At 37.7% G+C, this 25,560-nt stretch overlaps 2 protein-coding genes across 4 annotated transcripts in view; one reads left to right on the top strand and one right to left on the bottom strand.

Moving 5' to 3' along the window:
• Window positions 1-1,293: 1,293 nt before the first annotated feature.
• Window positions 1,294-10,683, top strand: dkk3a (dickkopf WNT signaling pathway inhibitor 3a). 2 transcript variants are annotated; one of them, XM_051899387.1, is made up of 8 exons: window positions 1,294-1,623; window positions 2,361-2,486; window positions 2,732-2,809; window positions 5,313-5,405; window positions 7,260-7,404; window positions 7,527-7,683; window positions 9,892-9,990; window positions 10,031-10,683. In XM_051899387.1, exons 1-7 carry the CDS (start codon window positions 1,336-1,338, stop codon window positions 9,977-9,979), a joined length of 975 nt encoding a protein of 324 aa, XP_051755347.1. In that variant the 5' UTR covers window positions 1,294-1,335; the 3' UTR covers window positions 9,980-9,990; window positions 10,031-10,683. The 2 variants fall into 2 exon arrangements, with proteins under 2 accessions (XP_051755347.1, XP_051755346.1); XM_051899386.1 differs by having other exon boundaries at window positions 1,298-1,623; window positions 9,892-10,683.
• Window positions 10,684-12,851: 2,168 nt separating this feature from the next.
• Window positions 12,852-25,560, bottom strand: part of usp47 (ubiquitin specific peptidase 47) — a 44,017-nt gene continuing 31,308 nt past the window's right edge. For both annotated transcript variants that reach the window (XM_051899384.1, XM_051899385.1), the window contains 12 exons: window positions 25,049-25,256; window positions 24,779-24,894; window positions 23,926-24,045; window positions 21,579-22,341; window positions 19,126-19,301; window positions 18,906-18,986; window positions 18,696-18,811; window positions 15,963-16,081; window positions 15,744-15,874; window positions 15,609-15,656; window positions 15,389-15,519; window positions 12,852-14,344 (listed from right to left, as the gene is read on the bottom strand). In XM_051899384.1, the coding sequence (XP_051755344.1) occupies window positions 14,170-14,344; window positions 15,389-15,519; window positions 15,609-15,656; window positions 15,744-15,874; window positions 15,963-16,081; window positions 18,696-18,811; window positions 18,906-18,986; window positions 19,126-19,301; window positions 21,579-22,341; window positions 23,926-24,045; window positions 24,779-24,894; window positions 25,049-25,256 (2,184 nt within the window). In that variant the 3' untranslated portion in view covers window positions 12,852-14,169. The remainder of the gene's footprint in view (window positions 14,345-15,388; window positions 15,520-15,608; window positions 15,657-15,743; window positions 15,875-15,962; window positions 16,082-18,695; window positions 18,812-18,905; window positions 18,987-19,125; window positions 19,302-21,578; window positions 22,342-23,925; window positions 24,046-24,778; window positions 24,895-25,048; window positions 25,257-25,560) is intronic.

The raw sequence follows: 25,560 nt of genomic DNA, 5'->3' as shown, positions 1-25,560 counted from the left end.
GATTCTCCCGATTTAAATGAGTCTATGGAAGTAAAATAATATGTTTTTGAAACAAAAAGCATGTTGAATTGCACTAATTGAAAAAAAAAAAAGTATGCATTGCATTAACTGTGCTTGTATTTTAATGCATTGTATTTTTAGGGCTTGCATTTTTAATGGGCTGAAATTCAACATGGTTGTATATTTAAGCTGTGAATATTTCAATTCAAAACATTTCACAGACATTTTCAATGTTAAAAATTCAATAATCCATATTCACCTTTAAGATTTCACTTTCAAAATATTCATTCTGTTTAAAAATACAACCTCTAATATTCAGCAGGCAATTTTCGGGCCATTTTATTTTGCATTACAAATTCGCGTCCACAAATTCAGAGGTTCAAATTTCAACATTTCACATCCGGGAACTGCAGGAATAGCAGTGGAGGACCGAGCATAATCTCTAACCTTTTGACTCTCCTTGCTAGATATTTGAAGTTATGAGTCATTATTATTGTGCATGTCACTCAGAAAACAAAAGAAAATTAAAAGTGCCTACCTTTGTTCCAAATGCTGTAACTTTTGATTTCTTCATGAGAAGTTTGATCCAGATACAGCTCACATATAGAGGAACATCACCAAAAAAGAATAAACCTGCTACTTCATTCATGAGATATTCCATTTTAAATGAGAAAGATATGTAAATTTTCCTTTTTTTTTTTTTGTTTTTTTTTTTCAGTTTCTCAGCATGAGAATGTCCAAATTTAATTTTTTTATTATTATTTTTATTATTATTATTTAAAAATATAAAAAGTTTCCTTTCAAACGATACCAACCTTTTGACTCTCCTTGCTATAGTTTTGGAGTTACGAGTCTTTACATTTTTGTGTGTACAGTATCCACACCGGTGCGGTGACGGACAGCAAACATTAGATTCATCCGCGCTGAGGAGCCGTGCCGATGCACAACTCACGTAAAGATGATAATTCCGCAAATAACTGCAATTGCAGGTTTCAAACAGAGATGGCGACAAAGAAGCAAAACTTAAGGACTGCAGCTTTAATGCAGTGTTGTGGATTTTAATTCATTCTTTCCAGTGACTCGAGTCTTCTGAATGAATGTCATATGAGTGAGTCATGAATGAATCACGAATTGATTCGTTAAGTGCATAGAAAACGCCGTCCCTTTTCTTATTTATTATTCATTTTTATTTTTTTATAGAACTTATAAAAACATTAAGCATGTAATTGTGCATCGCAGTTGATTTGCATATGTGGAATGCGCGCGAACCCACTGACTGCCTGTCATATGCAGTATATCTGAGTAGCCAGAGATGCAGCAGGATTGTGTGTTTGGATGCGCATCGCCCCGCCCCGCCTCTCCTCTCCTCGCGCAGCTGGAGCTCCTCTGATCACACACTGTACAGGCATCAGCCCCGCTGTCAACATGTTTCTGCTCGGATTCAGCCTGTGCCTGGGCATCGTCCATGGAATTGTCCCCGAAATATCCAAAACAGACATGGACATCATTGCAAACATGGAGACAAATGTAGCACAAGGACAAACGACACTGAGCGATATGTTCAAAGAGGTGGAGGAACTGATGGAGGACACGCAGCAGAAGCTGGAGGACGCGGTGCATCAGGTTTCTGCCAATATATCACTTCTGTCATAACTAATAATAGCTTAGTTTTGATAATAGCATCACTGGTTATAGCACATGCCAAATCAGAGCTGACTTTTCCTAAAAATTACATTTGAATTCATATTAGAAAGAATGTCATGAACTGAGCAGTATTACATTATGACCAATCAACATTATTTCCATAATCTTCGAACTATTTTATGTGAACACTATTGTTAGGTGTTACTCTTCAAAGATCCCCCAAATGTGCCGTTGAAGAACTGATGACAGATTAAGTTGAAAAGTGGATATCATGTTGGTTAAACTGATTATCTTATAGGCCTTTTACCTCTTTACTGGAAAATATATAACTAGTCAGATCTGTATGTGCTTTATGTGGTCAAATTTGAACTAACTGGCTTTATTCAAGTCAAAAATCATAATTTAATATTACTGAATAAACCTAAAAAAGTTGCCACTGTAAGGGAAAATCATCATAATAAAATTTGACATTACAATGAATTATAAAGTTGCGATTTTCAGGCCTGGAAAAGGTCATGGAAATCATAAAATCTTTCAGTTTTCCCTCTTGCTACACTGAGCTCTTTGTGAATGCAATCTATGTAAGATTATTTTAACCAGTAATCATGAAAATGAGAACCCATACATCAGCGAAAGTGATTTTTAAGAGCCAGTTCATGTAGAAATGACTTATTGCAGAGTTTTCAAATAAGAGATTCTGTTTTTCTCTCTCTCAGATGGACAATGAGACAGCAAAATCAAACCTCCATCCACAAAACGTCTCTTCAAACCTCCAAAATTACAGCAGTATTGAAATCAGAGCTGGGAATCAATCTATTTATATCGCTGAGAGAATCAATAAGGTAGGTGAAGAGCTTTTGTATGATTCAGTAATGCAGTTTAAATGTAGTTAAACCACTTTCCAGACCCGATTCTGACTGGTCAAATCATTTGGCATAATGACCACTTAAAAGTAATCGAGTTGTCCTAGACGTGCTATTTCTCTTGTGCCACTCACAATCACATAATAATCACAGATTTGTCTGAATGTACCATCATGTGTATCATGTTTTAAACTCAGTGGACACTTCTGTGTTTTTACTCCCAGACAACAGACAATTCAACTGAAGAGACCAACAGCTCAACAACCATTCAGCCCAGAGATAAAGAGAACAGCCTTGATCACGTAAGCTGTCTCTCTGTCTAATTGTGTCTGAGAAACATGGCATTTATCTTGCTCAGCCAGACACTGCCACAGCCAAAAGCCTTTTATTATGTACACATTTTCTCAGGAAGAATAATGTATAGGAAGAGGAATACTCTTCCTCAGCATTTCATTTCCCGTCTGACTGAAATGAGACTGTATTGAGCTGGTGTTTTAGATGGGAGGGATCTGGATCTGAGGTGACAAGGCAAGATAATGCCAGATAATAGACCGATCTCATCGGAGGCTTTACGGATCCATTTGACATTTCAGATCTACAGGCGTTCAGGGAGCTCAGACAAATAAAGCGAATGCTGAGTAATAGAGAGTGGATTTCCCTTCAGGTCTGCTTTTAGACAGATGTAGTATAAGAGCACTGTAAGGAAAAATCCATTGAACAAAATATCCTCCATTTGATAGCTTGCACGAACACATGCGCTCTAGAAAGTTTCATCTTTGTTCATGTGCTATTTTTCTCCAGAAGTTATGACTGATAAAAATGTCTTTTTATTCTTTTAAACAAAAATGGCATTTAAAATATCTTATACTCAACTCAAGTGTGACCAGCTTATAAATTAAGTCTGACACAAGAATCAAGTATTTTAAAGACCCCATGAGCACCATTTCCTTCCTGTATTGATGTATTTCCTATTGAAACAGAAAGTTGGAGAGGAAATACTTTTAACTAGCCTTAGTTACTATACACGATTCACTAGTCAGTTGCAGGCGCTTAAAGGGATAGTTCACCCAAAAATGAAGCTAGTTATTTTAGTTTATAAAGTTTTAAACATGGATATTTTTCTTAAAAAAAACCATCACTTCACTTCAGAAGGCCTTTACTAACCCCCTGGAGCCGTATGGATTATTTTTATGATGGATGGATTCATTTTTTTGGGCTTCAAAATCTCATGCCCCCCATTCACTACCATTATAAAGCTTGGTAGAGCCAGGATATTTTTAAATATATCTCTGATTGTGTTCGTCTGAAAGAAGATAGTCATAGTGATAGTGAGGGTGAGTAAATCATTGGATAATTTTCATTTTTGGGGTGAAATAACCCTTTAAGGGGGAGGGATATTTCTTCTAGACAGCATTTGATTGGACAAAAATCTGTGTAGTGCAGGATGAGTCATCAATATTTTTGGACTGTACATTTCAAATGCATATTTGCAAAAAATAGCATATAGAGGGCCTCGGTGTAGAAACAATTTTCACTCAGAAATGCTAAATATTACAATTAATTACAAAGAAATGGCAAGTAACACATTGAATTAAATGTGAAATTTTAAAGTATAAAAACTGAAATAGTATTTTCTTGTAAAACATGCTCCAGCAATCTTTTATTTACAACTTTACAGTGTAGACGTGGACTAAAAGACACTGTTGGGGTCCTTAAGTATGAATTGTAATAATAAAATTGCAGTGGTTGTATTTAATATGTTTAATATTTTTATTTCTTCTAAAGATAATGGAAGGTATGATTTTTCCAGGATTAAAAAAGGGAAATTAAGCATTAAAGGGTTAGCTCACCCAAAAATGAAATTTCTGTCATTAATTACTCACCCTCATGTCGTTCCCCTACCCGTAAGACCTTCGTTCATCTTCAGAACACAAATGAAATTTTTTTTAATAAAATCCGATGACTCAGTGAGGCCTGCATTGACAGCAAGATAATTAACACTTTCAATGCCCAGAAAGCTACTAAAGACATGTTTAAAACAGTTCATGTGACTACAGTGGTTCAACCTTAATGTTATGAAGAGAATACTTTTTGTGCGCCGAAAAAACAAAATAACGACTTTATGATAGATGGGTGATTTCAAAACACTGCTTCATGAAGCTTCAAAGCTTTACGAATCTTTTGTTTCGAATCAGTGGTTCGGAAAGTCACGCCCCCCAGTGGTGAACCGTTGAAATTTTGAAACACTTATGACGTAACGAAGCCTCATTTACTGAAATCACGTGACTTTGGCAGTTTGATACACGCTCTGAACCACTGATTGGAAACAAAAGATTCAAAGCTTCATGAAGCAGTGTTTTGAAATCGCCCATCTGTCATAAAGTCGTTAATCAGTTTTCTTGCTGTCAATGCAGGCCTCATTGAGCCATCGGATTTCATCAAAAAGATCTTAATTTGTGTTCTGAAGATGAATGAAGGTCTTACAGGTGTGGAACGACATGAGGGTGAGTAAATAATGATATAATTTTCATTTTTGGGTGAACTAACCCTTTAAGGGATAAAACGCTTTTTGTCCTACACTTCAAATTCAGCCTAAATGTGGGGGTGTACTGTAGACAAATACCGCACCTCTCATATGACCACCTCATATCCTCCTAAAATCCTGTGAATGTTGTTTTAACTCTCTGGTGAAGTACAACTCTGCTATTGATTAGTTATGTGGACTATGTGCTTGAAGTTTGAAGCTCAACTCTCATCTGTTCCCTCTTGAATGAAGGTTTTGAATGGTTTTCTTCTGTCTCTCAGGAGTGTGTCATTGATGAAGACTGTGAGAAGGGCAGGTACTGTCTCTACGAGACGCACAGCTCAATATGTCTGCCCTGCAAACAGCTTGATGCGGTAAGCGGTTTCAAATTTCACGGACCAGGCACACTGCAAGGTTGCTTAACCTCCAGTATTATCCAGTATAAAAGATTCTCTAGTGTGCTTAGTGCATGCTAGGTGTTCAGCCTAGTCCCTAGTTATTTCCATTTGCTCCATTTGGTTTTCCGCACAAACATACCTGTAATGTGGCTTTCAAAAAATATGAATCGTGCAACTGAGCCTGCATTGTGACTGCATTGCAGTACAAGTGTACCTGGAATCTGATATGCTGGAGCGTTTCTCCTTTGGGTTTCACATCAAAGTGCACAGATTGCTAAATATGAGCAGCTTCTCCGGTCCTACATAGGACACATTGAGTTCACCTCGAGGCACAGGAAGTAGGGTAGCCAACTAAGCAGAATACAGATGTGGATTACTCTTTCAGGATACTGTTGTAGCAGATTGTATCTGTGTATTCTTGTTAGAAAGCCTTGTCCTAGCTCAGCTAGGCTTTGAAAAAACTAACCATATGTATGAAACATCGTGCTATTCGTTTTATAGGCATTCAGACTTGGATGATAAAAGGGTAAAAAACAACATTGAAAGATGTTTTACAGCTGAACAATTGGCATGTTGTTATACTATGGTATAATCCATTGAACATAATCCCTCACAGCTTCGTTTTCATTCCTGTCAGAAATTAAATATAGCACTACCCTGACTAAGATCTATTCCTGAAAAAAGACCCTTATTTGCTGGTTATTTTTGGTGAATCAGTAATGTACAGCAGGTCCAGAGAAGTCTGATTACTGAACGAATGACTCTTATGAGCCAGTACTTTCTAATGAACCAAATGCATATAGAACAACCAGTAGAATCTGATTCCTGAACAAATGACTCTCATGAACCAGTTCCTTTTAGTGAATCACTAGCAAATGCCGGAACCAGTGGAGTCAGATTACCGAACTAATGACTCTTATGAGCCAGTTCTTTTTAGTGAATCAATAGCATACAAAAACAATTAGCGTCTAATTGGATGAATGGCTCTTTTGATTCAATAACATACATTGCAACAAGTGCATATAATGCAACCAGTATAGTCCATTTACTAAATGAATGACTCTCATGAACCAGTTCTTTTTAGTGAATCGCTAGCATAAAGGACAACCAGTGGAGTCAAATTCTAAACGAATGACTCTTATGAGCCAGTACTTTTTAGTGAACTACTTACGTATAGGCTAACGCAATCAGTAGAGTCTTAACTAGTGAACTAATGACTCTTTTGAGCCAGTTCTTTTTATTGTGATTTAATAGCATACAGTGCAATGAGTGGAGTCTGATTCTTGAATGAATGACTCTCATGAACCAGTTCCTTTTAGTGAATCACTAGCAAACGCCACAACCAGTGGAGTCAGATTACCAATCTAATGACTCTTATGTGCCACTACTTTTTAGTGAATCAATAGCATACCACATGCACAACATTTGGAGTCTAATTCCTCAATGATTCTTATGAGTCAGGGTTTTTTAGTGAACCACTTGAATATAGCACAATCAGTAGATTCAAATTCCTGAACTAATGACTATTTTGAGCCAGTTCTTTAATTGTGATTCAATAGCATACAGTGCAACGAGTGGAGTCTGATTCATGAACGAATGATACTTACAAACAGGTTCATTTTAGTGAATCAGAAACAAATTATGAATCAGTCGGTGTGGTTAATTAATTTGATTCACATACTGAACCGCAAGTTATTATTGTCAACATGTTCAACTTTAAAGAATTGTGTTCGATTCAAAAATATGTTGAAATGTAAGAGTAACATGAACCAAACAAGTAACTCGAAGGGTGAATACTGTCTCACGCCACTTGTACCGTATCCCCCTCAGACGTGCAAAAAAGATGAGGAATGCTGTGCGGGACAGCTGTGTGTGTGGGGTCAGTGTGCGAGCAACAGCACAAAGGGAGACGCAGGAACCATCTGTCAGTACCAAAGTGACTGTAAGGAGGAGTTCTGCTGTGCCTTCCATAAAGGTATATATGAGCATCTAGCATTATAGGAGTGTGTCACATTGCCTGTTAAAACTTTTGGTCAGCAACTGCTGAAACTACTAGATGGTGAAGATTCTGAACTACTAAATCTATTCAATTTTCAGCCTTGCTATTCCCAGTGTGCAGCTCTAAGCCAATAGAACGCGAGCGCTGCATCATTTCAGCCAATCACTTGATGGAGCTGCTGTCCTGGGATTTGCAGGGGGAGGGTCCTCAAGAGCACTGCCCATGTGCTGGTGACCTGCAGTGCCAACATCTTGGGTAAGAAGCCCTACAGGCCATCTCCTTCTGGCTGTTTTCACTTAAAATGAGCAATATATTATATATTAATTAGGGCTGTAGATTTAACACATTAATTAGATTAATTAAGTACAGGTAAAAAATAATGCATTAAAAATAAAATTCTTAATGCATTTAATGCCCCAGACCTACATAGGTCATCTGACATTACATACAGTTGATTTATGATGAATATGATGCAGAACACCTCACTGCGTGATGAAGCCTATAGAACTACCCTAAAATTCAAGATATGGGGGCAAAAATGCCCGTTTGAGTTTTTGTCTCATATTTACATCATATGATATAGTAGAGCAATCCGAAATTCCTGTCCGGAATAGCACGAGTGCAAATGCGATACTGATTTTATACAACAGTTCAAAAATATGAAGTTAATATTGTTATTTTAGACACAATATTGTCTGTTTTTGCTCAATTTTCCCACGAAAATATAAAGACAAAGCAAAAATGTTCGTCTCCGAGCAACACAGAGTGATGTTTCTTTTCTGAATCCACTTTTTGAACGAATCAGTCAGGTGAACCAATGATTCAATGGACCATTCATAAAGAGAACCATTTACTTAAAGGGTTAGTTCACCCAAAAATGAAAATAATGTATTACTCACCCTCATGTCGTTCCACACCAGTAAGACCTTCGTTAATCTTCGAAACACAAATTAAGATACTTTTGATGAAATCCGATGGCTCAGTAAGGCCTGCATTCAAAGCAATGACATTTCCTCTCTCAAGATCCATAAAGGTACTAAAAACATATTTAAAACAGTTCATGTGACTACAGTGGTTCTACCTTAATATTATAAAGTGACGAGAATACTTTTTGTGCGCCAAAAAAACAAAATAATGACTTTTCAACAATATAGTGATTGGCCGATTTCAAAACACTGCTTCGGAGCTTTACGAATCGAATCAGTGACTCTGAGCGCAAAAGTCACGTGATTTCAGCAGTTTAGCCGTTTGATAGGAGATCCGAGTCACTGATTCGATTCGTAAAAAGCTCCGAAGCAGTGTTTTGAAATCGGCCCATCACTATATTGTTGAAAAGTCGTTATTTTGTTTTTTTGGCGCACAAAAAGTATTCTTGTCGCTTTATAATATTAGGGTAGAACTACTGAACTTGCATGAACTGTTTTAAATATGTTTTTAGTACCTTTATGGATCTTAAGAGAGGAAATGTCGTTGCTTTGAATGCAGGCCTCACTGAGCCATCGGATTTAATAAAAAATATCTTAATTTGTGTTCCGAAGATGAACGAAGGTCTTACGGGTGTGGAACGGCATGAGGGGGAGTAATAAATGACATTATTTTCATTTTTGGGTGAACTATCCCTTTAATTCCTGAATGAATCAGCTGTTTGAACGAATCAAATCGAATGAATGAATGACTCAATTACTTAATCATTAAGACATTTACCGCCACCTACTGGCAGTTTTAGTTTCTTATTTAGAGTATAATTTCATAAAAAGAAAATGAATTTTATGTTTCCATATTATTAAAAAAACAAAACATTAAAGGTATAGTTCACCCAAAAATGAAAATTCAGTCATCATTTACTTTACCTCATGGTCCAAAAACTGATGTGCAATAAATTCAATGCTGAATCAAATAAAATATTTCTTTCTGAAGCTACTTTCCGTAATGTCTATTTGATGCTTTACAAAGTAATGACTTTAAATTATCTTCTGGGGGTAATTTCTCAGCCAAATTTGATGTGCGATTAATTAATCTAATTACATCATGTAATTAATTTGATTAAAAAATGTAATCGCTTGACAGCCCTAATATTAATCTGATTGGTAATCACTACCAATCAAAAGTTTGGAATAATTCTGATTTTTAATTTTTTTTTTTAATGTTAAGAAGCCTCTTGTGCTCACCTAGACTGCATTTATTTGATGAAAAATACAGTAAAATCAGTAATATTCTGAAATATTATTACAATTTAAAAGATCAGTTTTCTATTTTAATATATGCTAAAATGTAGTTTATTCCTGTGATCAAAGCTGAATTTTCAGCATCATTACTTCAGTGTCACATGATCCTTTAGAAATCAATCTGATATGATGATTTGCTGCTCAAGAAAAGCAAATAAAGAAATATAAAGAATAAAGAAAACTTCTTTCTTCTTATAAGACTAATATATATAAACTTCTTTATCACTGTCTTTACCAGACGAGGTGCGCTGTGCCTAAAGAGTCAGAACTCCAGCGAGGAGGACCTCACCGACACCCTCTACTCTGAGATCGATTACATCGTCTAGTGAAAGACAGATGAAGACAAGCTGCTGAATCAGACATGAACGCTTCATCATCACTCCAAAGCTTTGTAGGAAATGCCTTCACCATAATCACCCAAATGTACAGGCTCTAAAAAGCTGCTGTGAACGTGCAGCAGAAGATATTCGCTGAAGGCCTGAATCTAAGAGCGTTCACACTGACATCGATTTGAAAGCATCAGGTCACCCGCATGTCATTCAGTTCGAATGAGAGTTGGCGATCGATTTGAGGTGACCCGAGTAACGGCGACCGCTGGTAATGCAAAGTTGAGGGCGTCAAGCGGCACGTGAGACACTGTAGTCGAGTGAGGCAAGATGACCACATTTTTGATTCATGCACTTGTTCATGAGATGATGCTTTATGTTCGGTTGGATTTGTGATGAGGGTTTCAAACATTTAGGCATCCAGCAGATGTAGTTCATCAAATCATTGTCAGTGTGAACAGCCCTCAAGTGTGGAAGCTCAACTGTGGGTTTTTAGCATTGGAAGGAAGCACTTATTATTAATGTACAGTACTAATGCTTCAATAATGTCTGGCAGAGAAAATATATAGTGTACAGCTCTGATGAGATCCCATCCATCTTAGTTTAGTGTAGTAGCTAAAATGACACACTCATACAAGAAACCTAATGTAATTTCCCCAGGCAGTAAACAAAACACGCTCCAAAAAATAAAAAGTTGAAAAACATATGTTGTTTCTATCTTTTCACACAAACATGCTGGTAAACACCTTTGGAATACTATTGGTCCATGACGATTATGTAATAGGTGGGTGTGGCTCTGAGGCTCCGCCTTCTTTGATGTAGAAATCTTCTCTGGTTCACTTCTTCTGTTCAGTCCGTCGAGGTCAGACGTCTGCGAGTAAAACCATGGAGAGCCGCTTTATAATAGAAATTGAAGTTGTAATTCTAATTGAAAGCAACGCTGACCTTGTTCTTTCATGTTTAATACTGTAAAGCTGCTGCTTTAAAGCAATCTACTGTATAAAGTGCTATATAAACATGATGTGGCATGACTGTAAATAACAGTAAACCGCTGGTCACATATTTCAATTTCTTTTTACCCCAAAGTGAAGAACGAAAAACAGCTTCACTGAGTATATCAGGGACCTTAGGACTAAATTAAAAAACGTTCACATGTGAAATTATTAAATCATTAATAGTTCTGAATGAGCCATTTCTGCAGCTAAATTTGAAAATAATCTTTTCAAGTTTTGACAGTATGTTAACAGTATTTTATATAATTACTAGTATAATTGGTAACACTTTATAGTAAGCATACAGTAATAAAGTACTTACAAATCATTTGCAAACTATTAGTATATAATTAATTCATAGTTAATATATTGTAGTCTCTGCATTGTTGATATATTAATAGGCTATATACAAATGATGAGTTCTTCATTCATTGTCACTGTAATAAAATTATTCACGTGGGTGTTTGAATCGATATCGCAATCTTTTAATGATTAGTCGTGCAGCTCTACTGTATACATATTATAAAGTGTTACCATATAACTTTATAAAAATCAAGCAATATTTGAGGTTACACTTTATTTTAAGCTGACGGTTATATTGTACCTACTCAAATAAGTACTGAGAAATATTAACTACATGTACTTACTATTACGTTATGGAGTTACGGTTAGGGTTAGCTACTTGTAATTATGCATAATTTACTGATATTACTATAGTAAGTACATGAAGTAACATTGTAACTAGGTCACCTTGACCCTTACACGCAGAGGTCACTACAGTGGACAGCTATTCCAAAAGCATATTCTTGCATATACATGGGTTTTGATGGCATAGTTGCACATCAACCTCTACAGTGGACCCTAGTGTATCATCCTATACATTGCCACCAAGCGGGCAAGCCGTTGTATGTTGATTTTTTTCCCCCTCCAAACCAAGATGGCCGATGGCCAGTCAGAAATGCCAAGTTGCTCAGGAATATTCATCCATTCCTTCTATCCTAGGAGACTCGCAGGTGAAAAAAATAATGTTGTATCAAGCAATATCTAATGAGTTATAACAGTTAAAATTTCCAAGTATTGTTTTTTCAGATTGCCAGGAAATCCTGATTAATCATCTGTCCACTAAATTGGACATCATGCATCAGTAGCTATATTTCTGCTACAATTCATACTATTACTGTTGTTTTTGAAAATAATTCATATCTGCAGTAATTTTTAATGCATGTTACTTGGAATGCGTTACTTTACTCGTTAGAGCAAAAAAGTAATCTGATTACGGAACGCACGTTACTTGTAATGCGTTACTTGTTACATGAAAAAAGTAATCTGATTACATATTACATAACGCATGTTACTTGTAATGCATTATGCGTAACACCAAAAAAGTAATCTGATTACGTAACGCACGTTACTTGTAATGCATTACTTTACTCGTTACATCAAAATGTAATCTGATTACACGATGTAATGTTGACATCAAAGACACGCGTCAACTTGTATGAAGTTCAATTGCATTTGCAATATTTTTTGTATATATATTTTAGTTCACACATGATTTTATATAATTTTATTCATTGGTTTGTTAAATACACACAATATTGCTGTGTTATTACTGTATGTTTAATACAGTATCTCTTATGTTAAAACCATAAACGCATACTGTCCACTCAAGCGGACATCTGAAAATCTCTGAAAAATGTGTGAAAAAAAATGTGTTTTTCATGCCCTAAGAGCAATAGAAACAAAGGGGGAAAAAAATCCTGACTGAGGTTATCATAATTCATGCACGAAAGGGTTAAAATAAAGTGTTACCATATTTGATTCCTCATATGACCCCATAATATGCATAAAATATACGTCAACCTGGAGGCAGGCAGACAGAGATTGATTGTTGCTTTTTATTTCAGTATTGGCATGTCTACTGTGAACAGCTTGTGGCAGCATTAGGAGCCCAGGAACCTGCGGCGGTTCAGTCAAGCTCCAGCACTGGCGCTCCTGCAGTGGGGCGTCCGCACCCTCTGATCTCCAGCTACGCAAAAACAGCAGCGAGAAGCATTTCCACACATGCACACGCACACACACCTGCCACATCTGAACCCACAGGCTCTGTTCACATTGTGCAGAAATAAAAACAAAAAAATGAAAAAGAAACACAGGGACATGTCTAAATGGAAAAAAGAAAAACCGAGTACAGATAAAAAAAAAATTAAAACACGTGCCATTAAAAGTCACTCACAAGACCTAACATCATCTTTATCAGTCTGAAGTGAAATAATTTACATAAACAAAAAAAAAAAAAAATGAATCGGGTGAACGAAGCACACTACTTGATTCATGTCGCCCTACTCTTAAAGGCTTGCAATTCATATGTACCAGTGTCATTAGCCCCAGTAGGAAGTGTAGTGAGAGGAGGAGGGCGGAGCTCCCTATAAAATGGGGCTTCAGCAGTCAGTGGGAGTGTAAACCGCTAGCCATACCCACACACAAAAGGAAGCATGAACTGCAAGAATAGAAGCTCTTCAGCCAGAAAAGAAGCATTTAATGTCACAACTATATGTTAAATAAACAAAAGGAGAGATATCCCAATATTCAAGTGAGAGCATCATACCCAAAATGTAATGTCAAGTGAAAGTGTCATACGACTGGAGTCGATCGAAGAGCTCTACGAAATGGAAGTTTGGAGGTGGCTGGATGTGTTACGCACTGTGCTCGAGTGCTGAATAGACTCGGGACGATGGACGTCGAAAACGTGAGAATTGGATATGCTGGATCGCATCTCAAAATCATAGAGTGAGTGATGGGCAAACAGCAAATGCAGAACGACGGGACGAAAATCAATGGAGATGGCGCACTGAGAGTGCAAAATGGAGAGGGCGATAAAACATCTCCCAAACTGCCCCCTTTCTTCTAACGAGCGCACCCATCTCTGTATTATTAAATTGATTTATCTGAATGATATTGAACTTGAAATAGCTTTTGCACTTCCCTTTAAACTTTACAGTACAATAAACTATGGTGCACAATAGTACTCTGAGACACGCTATGCGTTCTGGAGCTCAAAGAAGAGAGCGTCAGCCGGACAGCACTGGTGACGTTGATTCAACGTGGGGCCCAAATGCCAGGGTCGCTGGCGAGGCAGCGCTACACTGCAGCGGGCAGGTCAGATAGAAAATAGGGAAGGATAGTTCCCCCCTCCTCTCAGTCCTGTCCAGGGTCTTTGGTGGGCCCTCCGTCCAAGTAGATTTTGAGGGCCTTCTCTTTGCGGGGGGAGTAGCTGACCCGGTGGCCCGTCTTCAGCAGGCGGCTGCTCTCCTTCTTCATCAGTTCATTGCGCTCCTCTTCAGACAGCTCCATCAGCTCCTCTGTGCTGTCCCTGTGGAGGTGGGGGCAGGGAAAAACAAGTGGTTGAGAAGTTGACCAACAAGCAACTGGTCAATCACTGATTAAAGTCATTCATTTAAAGGGTTTGTTCACCCAAAAATGAAATTTCTGTCATTAATTATTCACCCTCATGTCGTTCCAAACATGTAAGACCTTCGTTAATCTTTGGGACACAAATTTTTTTATGAAATCTGAGAGCTTTCTGATCTCCCTATAGACAGCAACATCATAACCACATTCAGTGCCAGAAAGGATAGTAAAGACATCGTTAAAATAGTGATTACTATTTTAGTATTTGTGCATTTGCTCTCCATGTACGCACTTTGGATGAGTACACACAAATCTCCTCACAGCGCGCGCGAGTTCTCTTTCGCGTCTTACGGATGAATGCTTAAATTGGCAAGGTTTAAATGAGTTCAGTTTAAACACGGATAGCAACGTGAGATGTTCAGGTCACGTGCTATCAACACCCGGGTGATGACGGCGTAAATGACTGGTCATAAAGCATTCGGCATGTCATTGAACATTTGTTTACAACAAGTGGCTGTTTTGTCCATGTTCTTTTGATCATCGCTGTTGTAACGTATTGTGAAACCAGAATGTGTATCCATCAACTGAAACACACATTAGCCGAATCCGTCTGTCTGTTTTGCACGTTGTTTTCAACAAACCATATAGATGCGTCGTCAGATTTGGGATGAACCGCAGTGCAAGCGCGTGCCAAACCGTGGGTGGAGAACCGAACGGTTCGATTTTTTACAGCGAACCGTCCCACCCCTAATATATTTGTTCAGTTGTATATATTTGTTGTGATAGCTAATTTTTTATTTTAATTTTTTGTAATCGGGAATCGTTAGTCGCAACTGGAACTGAAAAATTTCTTACGATTCCCAACCTAACGCGTCGACATCATGAACCAAACTCCTCCAATCTCCGCTACAACTACAGTGTTTGAGGACGGGTCAAAGTAGATGATGTTCACGGGCAGCCAATAAAGACCACAGGCTGGCATTATGCAAATTTGAAAAGGCTTTACCTGTAGAAGATCACAGCGCCATCATCACAGATGTAGAGTGGCCAGACATTGAGGGTGGAGACTTTAGGATTCCAATCTAAATCCTGATGGATCTCCAGCACTGAAATGTCACAAGGAAAAGTTCCTCGTCCCTGTAGGAGAAACAAGACGCTCATGTCTGAGGCACTGCAGGAAGGGCATCTGAAACTCAACTAAAACTGATACGAAAAGACTGCCGTACCTTGGCAAACTCCAAGTTTTCTAAAGGAATTCCACTCATTTCACTGAGCTGAGGAAACAAAATATATGAGATTAACACTCAAATGACAACTGGGAATTCTAAGCATTCATCGGCAACATTCCGTATTCCGCATACCTTCTCCTTGAGCTCCTCTACGCTGCTGCTCTCCAGCACCACCTCCCGAAAGGCCTCAAGCTTCATCTGGGCTGGGCACCAGCGACGGGTCAGAACCGCTAACTGAGACATGGACTTCATCCGCTCCGGTTCTACAAGCAAGGAAATCAATGATTGACAAAATATATGGGATGCTGGATTAGGAATAGATTAGAATATTTATGACAACCATGTCTTCACCTTCAAGGACTTCCAGGAACACCTCCCAGTTACTGGAGATGTTGATGTCCTCCTCATAGACGTGATAATCCAGAAACACTGTGCCTGGGTTCTTCCAGGTCTTCTTCCTGAGTCTAAACCTGTGACACACAGAGCGACACACATCTTGTTTGTATTCTGACGCATTAATCCTCTTCCAGTGCATTTAAAAGGTCAGTTGCTGCAGTGAAGCATTGAGATGTGTCAGAAGGCGGATGTGCGTCCACAAATGTTGCAAAATACTCATGAGTCAGGCCTGCGACAACAACAGCCATCTCAAGCACAAGAAAACTGGGATTTCAGATGATTCACCATGGAATCAAAATTGCAGTATTTATTTCAAATGACGTATCCGTGCATATAAATTCAAGTGCCCTTGTAATCTTTAATCAAAATAACTTCCTCTCCCTCTTGCATCTCTTCTCTTCTCTGATGACGTGTTTACTGGAGTGAGGGCGGGGCAACCTGTCACTCACATGAGATCAACCAATAGCAAACCATCCAATCAATTCCCCTTGGACGAAATCAAGTCCCGTCCTAAATTTTTTCTTGTTCCAGAAGCCGTTTCACTCAGATATACGTCACAATAGGGAAGAAAAGACTATCGCACTAAATTTCTTTGAGGGGTTTAAAATATCTATAACTAAAGCCAAGGTCATACTTGATTTTGAGACAATTTCTACAGACACTGCAACGGTTGTAATATGACATTAAACTCTGCTTTTAAAAACATAATTCAACATATATCTAAAAACGTAAAAATGTGCATTCTACTCGCAGCACTTAAAGGGATAGTTCACCCAAAAAAATGTATCCCATGATTTACTCAACCTCAAGCTATCCTAGGTATATATGACTATCTTCTTTCAGACAAACACAATCGGAGATATATTTAAAAATATCCCGGCTCTTCCAAGCTTTTTAATGGTAGTGAATGGGGGTCAAGATTTTGAAGCCCAAAAAACTGCATCCAACCACCATAAAAATAATCCATACAGCTCCAGGGGGTTAATAAAGGCCTTCTGAAGTGAAGTGATGGGTTTTTGTAAGAAAAATATCCATGTTTAAAACTTTTTAAACTAAAATAACTAGCTTCCGGCAGATGACCGTCCACATACTGCGCAAGTTGACTTGCACCACAAGAGTAACCCCTGACGCGATGTTTGACGTAGAATGTAGGAGTATCGTGAGCTTAAACGCCTCTCACGGTTCAAACAAATAGGGCTGTGCAACAAACTCAAACTCCTCTTCTCTTCTATTGAAATCCTCTGACATTTCTCTGTAAAATTCTTGATTTAGACTTCTAATTCATGACTGGTGTTTTGTTTTGCTCTATCCTCTGCACTTCTGCGTTCGTCATTACATCATGCGTCAGAGGTCACTCTTCCACTGCAAATCAATGCGTACGGCCGTCTGCCGGAAGCTAGTTATTATAGTTAATAAAGTTTTAAATATGGATATTTTTCTTACAAAAACCTTTATTAACCGTACAGATTATTTTTATGATGGATAGATATATTTTTTTGGGCTTCAAAATCTTGACCCCCATTAAGTCCCATTATAAAGCTTTGAAGAGCCAGGATATTTTTAAATATATCTCTGATTGTATCCGTTTGAAAGAAGATAGTCACATACACCTAGGATGGCTTGAGGGGGAGTAAATCATGGGATAATTTTCATTTTTGGCTGAAATATCCCTTTTAATGATGCAATCCTGCGGATTTAAACTGCGTTCTTTTAATTCAGCCAAGAGGTCACAGTCTTCTATAGGTCACATCACATGATACACATTCACAGGGAAGTGTTCACCAAACCTGAACTTTGGAATGCAGCGGAATTCGCATGGGCTATGTTTCCTGTCTCCCGCATTCACATCCATGAATGGATTGAAGTCAATGGAACGAAAAGTGTAGTTTGACCACCACTTTAACTGCAAAAATTGCTCATTCTATACTCTGAGATTGTGACAAATGGACAAGTTTATAAAAGGTCTGTCAGTGCCAGGTCTACTTCACATGTCACAACTACAAAAACAACGTGTCAACACCAAATAGAACCCATTAAAATCAGTGATGCTGTCTACGATGGATGCAGTGCGGTGCGATACAACAAATACCCAACAGTAAACTGATTCCCAGTTCTATTTCTGAAGTACTCCAAGCACTCTCGCAACTTCTGACAAAAAAGGAAAAATGGATTTGCGATGTTCGCTTTGTCGCACCCAGAGTAGACAGTGTTTTAAAGACAAGAAAATATGATGAGGCATATCTCGCCGTCGGATTCTCCAGTAAAATGGCGGGCAATGAAGAGAGACCTCAGTCTGTTGTATGTATGCCTCAAAATATTAGCTTCTGACAGTATGAAGCCAAACAAGTTAGTACGCAACATAGAGACTTCACATCATGAACACAAAGAGAAACCCGATGAAGTTGATTATTTGTACTACTGTATTAATTACAATGTTTCAAATAAAACATATAAGATTTTGCAAGTATGTTTGAGAGTGTCTTTATGTGGGAACATGTAGGTGGGGGGCTATTTTTCTCTACAAAAGTTCGGGAACCACTTGATAAACCAATCATAAAGGATGTTTACATACAAGTCTTAAAGGTACAGTAGAATAAATTATAAATGATTCTGGTGCAAAAAATCTTGACTAACATAAGTGGACCTTAGAGGGGGGAAAAAAATTAAAAATGTTTGACATGAGCTCACCTGTCTATACTGAGGTCCAGTTTGCACTGGTCTTTGAGTTGAGGCAGCAACTCCTCCTTAGACTGCCGGACAGTCATACCCTTAGCGAACACAGTATCCAGAAGGAACTTACAGGGCTGTCGAAAAACAAAACAATACATGTTACATGTGCACAAAAATTTTTTGGGCGATTTCAGAATACATTTACATTTCAGATTTTTTGTGGCTCACCTCTGGGTCATTAACTAGCAGCTGGTACACCTTCACCCTGTATTCTCCTTTCTTCAGTGCACGTCCCAATCGAATCGTGATCTGTTCAACAGCAGAGCATATTTACATGTAGTGTGTCATTTATGTACCTCTACTAGTGCCAAACGGAATTGCAAGAACAACCCAGTATGTCTGTCTTTGCATGTTAATCTGGGATAGGAGAACAAAGTTACAAACTCACCTTGTTGTCATCAGAAAAAGAGGAGAGAGTCTCATTGAGCCGCACGCTCTCAAACTCCTGGTTGTTGGCATAAACACGGAAGACCTTAAACTGAGTGGAGGGAACGCCAACAAACGGCTCTAGATTCTGTTTGAATGCAGCCAGTGTGATCCTCTTGTCAACATGGACAAGTAAACCTGAAACATATCATATTACCAACGTTAACCTTGAAGAGCATAAACTACTGTACTGTTAAGTTTGGGAACTACTGTTCTTTTGAACTTTGTTCATCAAAGAATCATGAAAAATTTATTATGGTTTCCACAAAAATATTAAGCAGCACAACTGTTTTCAAAATTGATAATAAGAAAAAAATGTTTCTTGAGCAGCAAATCAGCATATTAGAATGATTTCTGAAGGATCATGTGATGCTGAAAATTCAGCTTTAATCACAGGAATAAATTACAGTTTACAATATATTAAAATAGAATTGCTTTTTCCTTTTTTTTTTTCGGCTTCCTATTTAAATTGCTTAAAAATTGTTTAAACCAGCCTAAGACGTTTTACTGGTTTAGCTGGTCTGACCAGGCTGGTTTAATCTTTTCTTTTTTTTTTTCAGAAGACAAATTTTCCACTGAGGTAAACATTGTCAGATGACACACAACAGTCACTAAGGCACTTTTCTTTAGTTTAGCTGTTTGAATCTCTTTGGTTTTACTAACATCTGGGGGGGGGGGACAATATAAATTTTAAACTTGCCGTTTTTAAAAAGGTTACCAGCCAATGGACTAAGGCTGCATAATAATGGAAAAAAAAAACTGACATTGAGATATTTGCTGCAATATATTGAGATATGAAAATACAGCAATTTTCACCAGATGACTTAAATAGTTATATTTGAGAAGTATTAATAAATTTTGAATGATAAGGGTGATTTTGTTTGGCAGTGCATCTACATTGGAAATAAAAAAAAAATTTAAAAAGCTGCAAAAGGTCTTTTTACTCTTTTTTTTTTAATCTTCATATGGCTGAAGAACTTGGGGGGAAAATGAAAAATTTACTATTGTAGATTCATAGCACAAATTATCTAATTAATACTATTGTACTATAAAATAAAGAAAAAGAATTTAATTGAGCAATAAAAATGTTATTTTTTAGTACACTATAAAATTACAATACTAATATCTTCATCTAAATGTTAATGTTAAACCATCAAGCTTAAAGGATTAGTTCACTTCAGAATTTCCTGATAATTTACTCACCCCCATGTCATCCAAGATGTTTATGTCTTTCTTTCTTCAGGCGAAAAGAAATTAAGGTTTTTCAGGAAAACATTCCAGGATTTTTCTCCATATAGTGGACTTCACTGGGGTTAAACGGGTTGAAGGTCCAAATGTCAGTTTCAGTGCAGCTTCAAAGAGCTCTACATGATCCCAGATGAGGAATAAGGGTCTCATCTAGAGAAACGTTTGGTCATATTTATATTAAAAAAAAAAAAATAAAAAAAAAATAATAATCACGTGATTACGTAAAATGAATTGCGTAATCACGTTGGAAAGGTCATGCGTGATGTAGGCGGAAGTACCGATCCAGTGTTTACAAAGCAAACATGCGAAGACTAAGTCAAATTCCTTTTACAAAAAAGGTAAAACAACGATGTCGGACGATTTTGAAGTTGGAGGAGAAAATGAGATGGAGTTTTTCGCCCTACCGCAGTACTTCCGCCTACGTCATGCGTGACCTTTACAACGTGATTAGGTAATGCGTGGCGCATCGCAGAGCAGTGCAAGACGAGCATTTGTGGTTAAAATTTTTTTTTTTTTTTTTTTTTTTTTAAATATGACCAATCGTTTCTCTAGATAAGACCCTTATTCCTCGTCTGGGATCGTGTCCTTCGTCCTTTGAAGCTGCACTGAAACTGACATTTGGACCTTCAACCAGTTGAACCCCAGTGAAGTCCACTATATGGAGAAAAATCCTGGAATGTTTTCCTGAAAAACCTTAATTTCTTTTTGACTGAATAAAGAAAGACAAACATCTTGGATGACATGGGGGTTAGTAAATTATCAGGAAATTTTAATTCTGAAGTGAATTAATCCTTTAAAAGTTTTATTTGGCAGTTTGCGCCGCATTAAATGCATGATACGTTGTTTGTTATCGTGATATGGCTTAATGTGATGAAATAAATATATGCCCTGCCATTTAAGTTGGTTTTCATTGCCATACCAGAATCTATGGCTATTTTCATGGCAAGATTGCTGTCTTCTAAAAGAAAGACTGAAGCGAGGCACTGTGTTCATTTACAAGCTGCAGCTCATGATTGTTTTTCAGTGTCTCAGAGTGGTTTGATTCACAGTAAATGACCCAAGCCACTCTGAGACGCTGAAAAACACCATATCACGAGCTGCATGTGTGTATATGAACACAGTGCTTTCACTCTTAAATAAAACAAAAAACAACCAGAGAAACTTTACATTTCTGTCCTTCTCCGGATCCATCCTCCTGAGAGTACGGCTCTGCTTTGAAGTACAAGTACTGGGCTTCAGCTTTGCTCTTTCCGTTCTCGTCGTACTCGCTGTCTGTGCCCGAGTCTTCTTCCGCCGTGTCCCACGTCTCCTTCTTCCCCTCGTGTGCTTTGGAGCGCCGGCTGCTGGTGATGCTGTGCGAGTCGAGGCCGTTAGCCAGCGGCAGAGGGCCGCTGTCTGCGTTACACAGCGTGTCGCTGCTGTGGCTGGAGCTCAGGATGTCACTGTCCACCGAGCTGGTGCTGCGGTCGTTATTGACATCCGAGTCCGAGCGCTCCTCAGAGGGGAACTGGTTCTCCGTGTCGGAGGCGACCCGTGTGCAGTTCTCCGTCTGAGAAGGCTGTGATGTGGTGTCTGGCTCCTGTGCTGGTGACTCGATGTGCTCGAAGTCGCTGTGTTCGGAGCTCTTCTGACTGTCACTGGTGCTGGAGGTTTGCTGCTGCTGTTGTAAAGAAAGGTTCTTCAACTTCTCTGTGCTCTCTTCAAGAATGGCCTCCACTGACTTCCTGCTGCCCTTCGCCCCATCAAAAGAGTCCTCAGAGTCAGCACTGGCTTTGGGGCAAATAGTTCTATTGGCCAAAGAGCCTGGCGATTGCTCGGGCAGGGAGACAAACAGTCTGATTGTGTTCCCGTGGCGATCCAAGAGCTTCCACAAAACAGAGTCAGTGAACGCCACCTGATGATCTGTCGAGTCTGAGCTCTCCACGAAAACCTGAGGAAAAAAACAAGAGCTTTTTATAGAAATAAGCAATATTAAGACTTAACTTAACTTATTTTAAGCCTCACAGGGACGCTTACGATGTGAAGGCCTTTCCAAAGGTAGGTCAGTTAAAGATCGCAAAATATGGCTAAAATTCAAAGCTAGAATCCCTTACTTTACCCTACTTTTTAGGTACTTATCAGAGATATACTTTAAATAAAATTATACTTGAATATACTTAGCTTATACTGACAAGAGTACAGAAAGGTCAAGGTATATTTGTTCAATACTACTTAAAATTGCTTATAAATCTCTTTAGTTATGCTATCTTAACACCAAATATTGGATTCAATCTTTTTGTCAGATTGTTTTCTTTTTATTATCACAGGTTTTGTATTTATTTTTGGATCTGATTGATCGTAGGCCTTATTTATCTAAGCTTATGTACCTCAGTTTGAGTGAAAAAAGCATTATTTGTGGATAATTTTGTCAATTATACATTAAATATGAAAAAAAAAAAGTTTATCACACTAGTGTGCTTTAACGTTTAACCAGGAAATTTGTTTTGAAATGGTTTTATTTTGTACAAAATGGCACGAAGTGACACTTGTGGTGTTCCCGGTCAAAAATGACCAACCTACAAAAAATAGCTTTTAAATACCTCGTTACGCTATTTCATCACCAAATATTGGATTCAATTTTTTTGTCAACTTGTTTTCTTTCAGTTAAGACAGGTTTTGTATTTATTTTTTAAACTGATTGATCGTAGGCCTCATTGATCTGAGCTGCACTGATTTGAGGATAAAGTTCATCATCTCTGTAAAAAAGAAAGCCTGTAATACTCAAAATAGTTTGTTTGTGTACATGAACGTGTGTGTATAAGCACGGATGCACGAGTATGCATGTATCCACACATGCACAGGTCCGAGGCCTTTATTTTTCCAAGCCCACATGTATATATGTGAACATGAACATGATGAACACGCTCCTGAACACTAATTTTTTCTCTGATTTTCGACTCCCCAATTCATTTTCAATAGGCGGTCATTTTGGACCAATATAAGCTCAGATCAATGCAGCCTACGATCAATCAGTTTCAAAAATAAATACAAAACCTGTCCTAATTTAAAGAAAACAAGTTGACAAAAAGATTGAATCCAATATTTGGTGATTAAATAGCGTAACAAATGATTTATAAGATATTTTTTGTAGGTCGGTCATTTTTGACAGTGACACCCACTGACAGCCATTTTGTACAAAATAAAACCATTTCAAAACAAATTTCCTGGTTAAATATTAAATCACACGAGTGTGATAAACAGTGCAATTTTTTCATATTTTATTTAATATGGACAAAATTATCCACAAATTACTTTTTTTAAACTCAAAAACTGAGTATTATTACTACAGTATGTACATGTAACAAACATATGTAACAAGAACACTGTAAAATAAAGTGTTACCAAAGACAATTAACAGCTTATGAAGAGCATTTAAAAATCAGTCATGTTCTACTACAGTTAGGATGTTGACAGTGTGGCAGCTCACTAAGTTTTGGAACAGAACCAATAAAAAGTGAGTGTTATACTAGTGAACCTTGTTACTCCTGAAGAAACCCTCTGCTTTCAGAGTCTTGTTGGGCACGTAAAGAAGACGAAGGTCATTATAGCAGCGCTCTAAGACGACACGCATCGTCTCCGCACAAAGTCCCGTGGCCTGAGAACACACAACCAGGTGACAAGAGGTTAAGATGGAAAAAGACATCCGTTTCAACAGTCTTTGGCACTTTCCACAAATAGAGAACAGAACAGTCCTAAATTATATATGGCATATGTTTTCTTTTTCTACAAAGCATCAGTGAAAGTAGATGCTTTACCTTCAGAGAATATCCAGACATTAGTGTGAAGAATTTAGGACAAATATTCAATTTTTGCTAATCTGCTAGCAAAATATGGGTTAAAAGTCCTCATTTATGTGATTATTTTCAGGGAAATAAAACAATAAAATTAAGATAAATATAAAAAATAAAATAAACACTCAAAATGAAGATGAAAATACAAATAAAATATTTTTTAAAGAGAAACAGATGAATGTAAAAATAAAAAGGTAAAAGGACTGCAGATTTTTTGCCTGAATTAGTCAGACTAAAGGCTGTTTTTTGGCTTTGATAATTCAAAAAAATTCTACAATGACTTATTATCAATTCAACAAATTGTGTCAGAATCATATTGTTGTATGGTTATTTTAAAGGGTGTACTTTTACATTATTATAATTTAGTTTTAGTGTTAGCATTTCTAATTGTTCTTTTTCTCAAGAACATTGGACTTGGGCCTCCATTGCTTAAAAAAAAAAAAAAAAAAAAAAAAAAAAAAAAAAAAAGGCCCACAAATGTATACCCTATTAAAGGAAAGTGCCCTTTATAAGTTGTTGAGAAATGAGATTCTGTACCTGTGCAATGAGTTGCTTAAACTCTGTAATGGTCTGGTTGAGATATGCCCTGACACTGACTGGAGCAGCAATCGACTCGCTCTTCAGATCCACCACATGGACCTTCACCATCACCTCTGCAATCAACACACAAACATTGTCAGTAGTTTTCAGAGAGGAGGTTTTGAAAGGATATCCAGTCAACCATAATGAGAATTCATAATTATGCATTTATGACATTCTTTCATTGAGACATAGATTGATGTTCAAAAAAGTCAGCTCAGTAGATACCTCCAGGTTTGTAGGGCTGAAAGGCTTGGTCAGGTCTGCGGATCTCCAGGAGCAGGTCAAACATGTATGAAGATTTGACCCCGCCGAGCAGCAAACCCATGGGCATGTCTTCCTCACCTTCATACGAACGTTCCAGGTATTCATGAAACTCATCGTATTTGACCAATCGACAGCAGTCCAGTGGCACCACTCCCTCGAGATCCATCAGCTGATCACACAATGCGCATAGACAAACACAAGAACACCAATCAGTGATAAATTCAGAGAGACAAAGCTTGTTGCAGTGCTTCCCACAGGTTTGAAATATACTTGCGGTGGTCGCCGGTTGGAAAATCCTCCTATTACCCACGGCGAAAAAACGGTCAACTACATGTGACAAACAACAAATAATGTGTGACTTTTAACAATGTTCTTATTTATTGAAATCCATTTTGACACAGATTATGCTGTTTTGGGGGATATGAAGTACTTTTTTTTTTACCTATTTACCACACAATTCCTCAACTACACCA

Source organism: Ctenopharyngodon idella, chromosome 7 (genome assembly GCF_019924925.1).
Source record: "Ctenopharyngodon idella isolate HZGC_01 chromosome 7, HZGC01, whole genome shotgun sequence".
NCBI lineage: Eukaryota > Metazoa > Chordata > Actinopteri > Cypriniformes > Xenocyprididae > Ctenopharyngodon > Ctenopharyngodon idella.
Note: the sequence above shows the minus strand (reverse complement) of the source record. Positions and strands in the feature narration are given on the sequence as shown.

Excerpts from the sequence above, each read along its gene's own strand:
- dkk3a (XM_051899387.1), top strand. The coding sequence starts at position 1,336 with ATGCGCATCGCCCCGCCCCGCCTCTCCTCTCCTCGCGCAGCTGGAGCT. Across the intron at positions 2,487-2,731 it reads TCGCTGAGAGAATCAATAAG|ACAACAGACAATTCAACTGA; the intron begins GTAGGTGAAGAG and ends TTTTACTCCCAG. Across the intron at positions 2,810-5,312 it reads AAGAGAACAGCCTTGATCAC|GAGTGTGTCATTGATGAAGA; the intron begins GTAAGCTGTCTC and ends TCTGTCTCTCAG.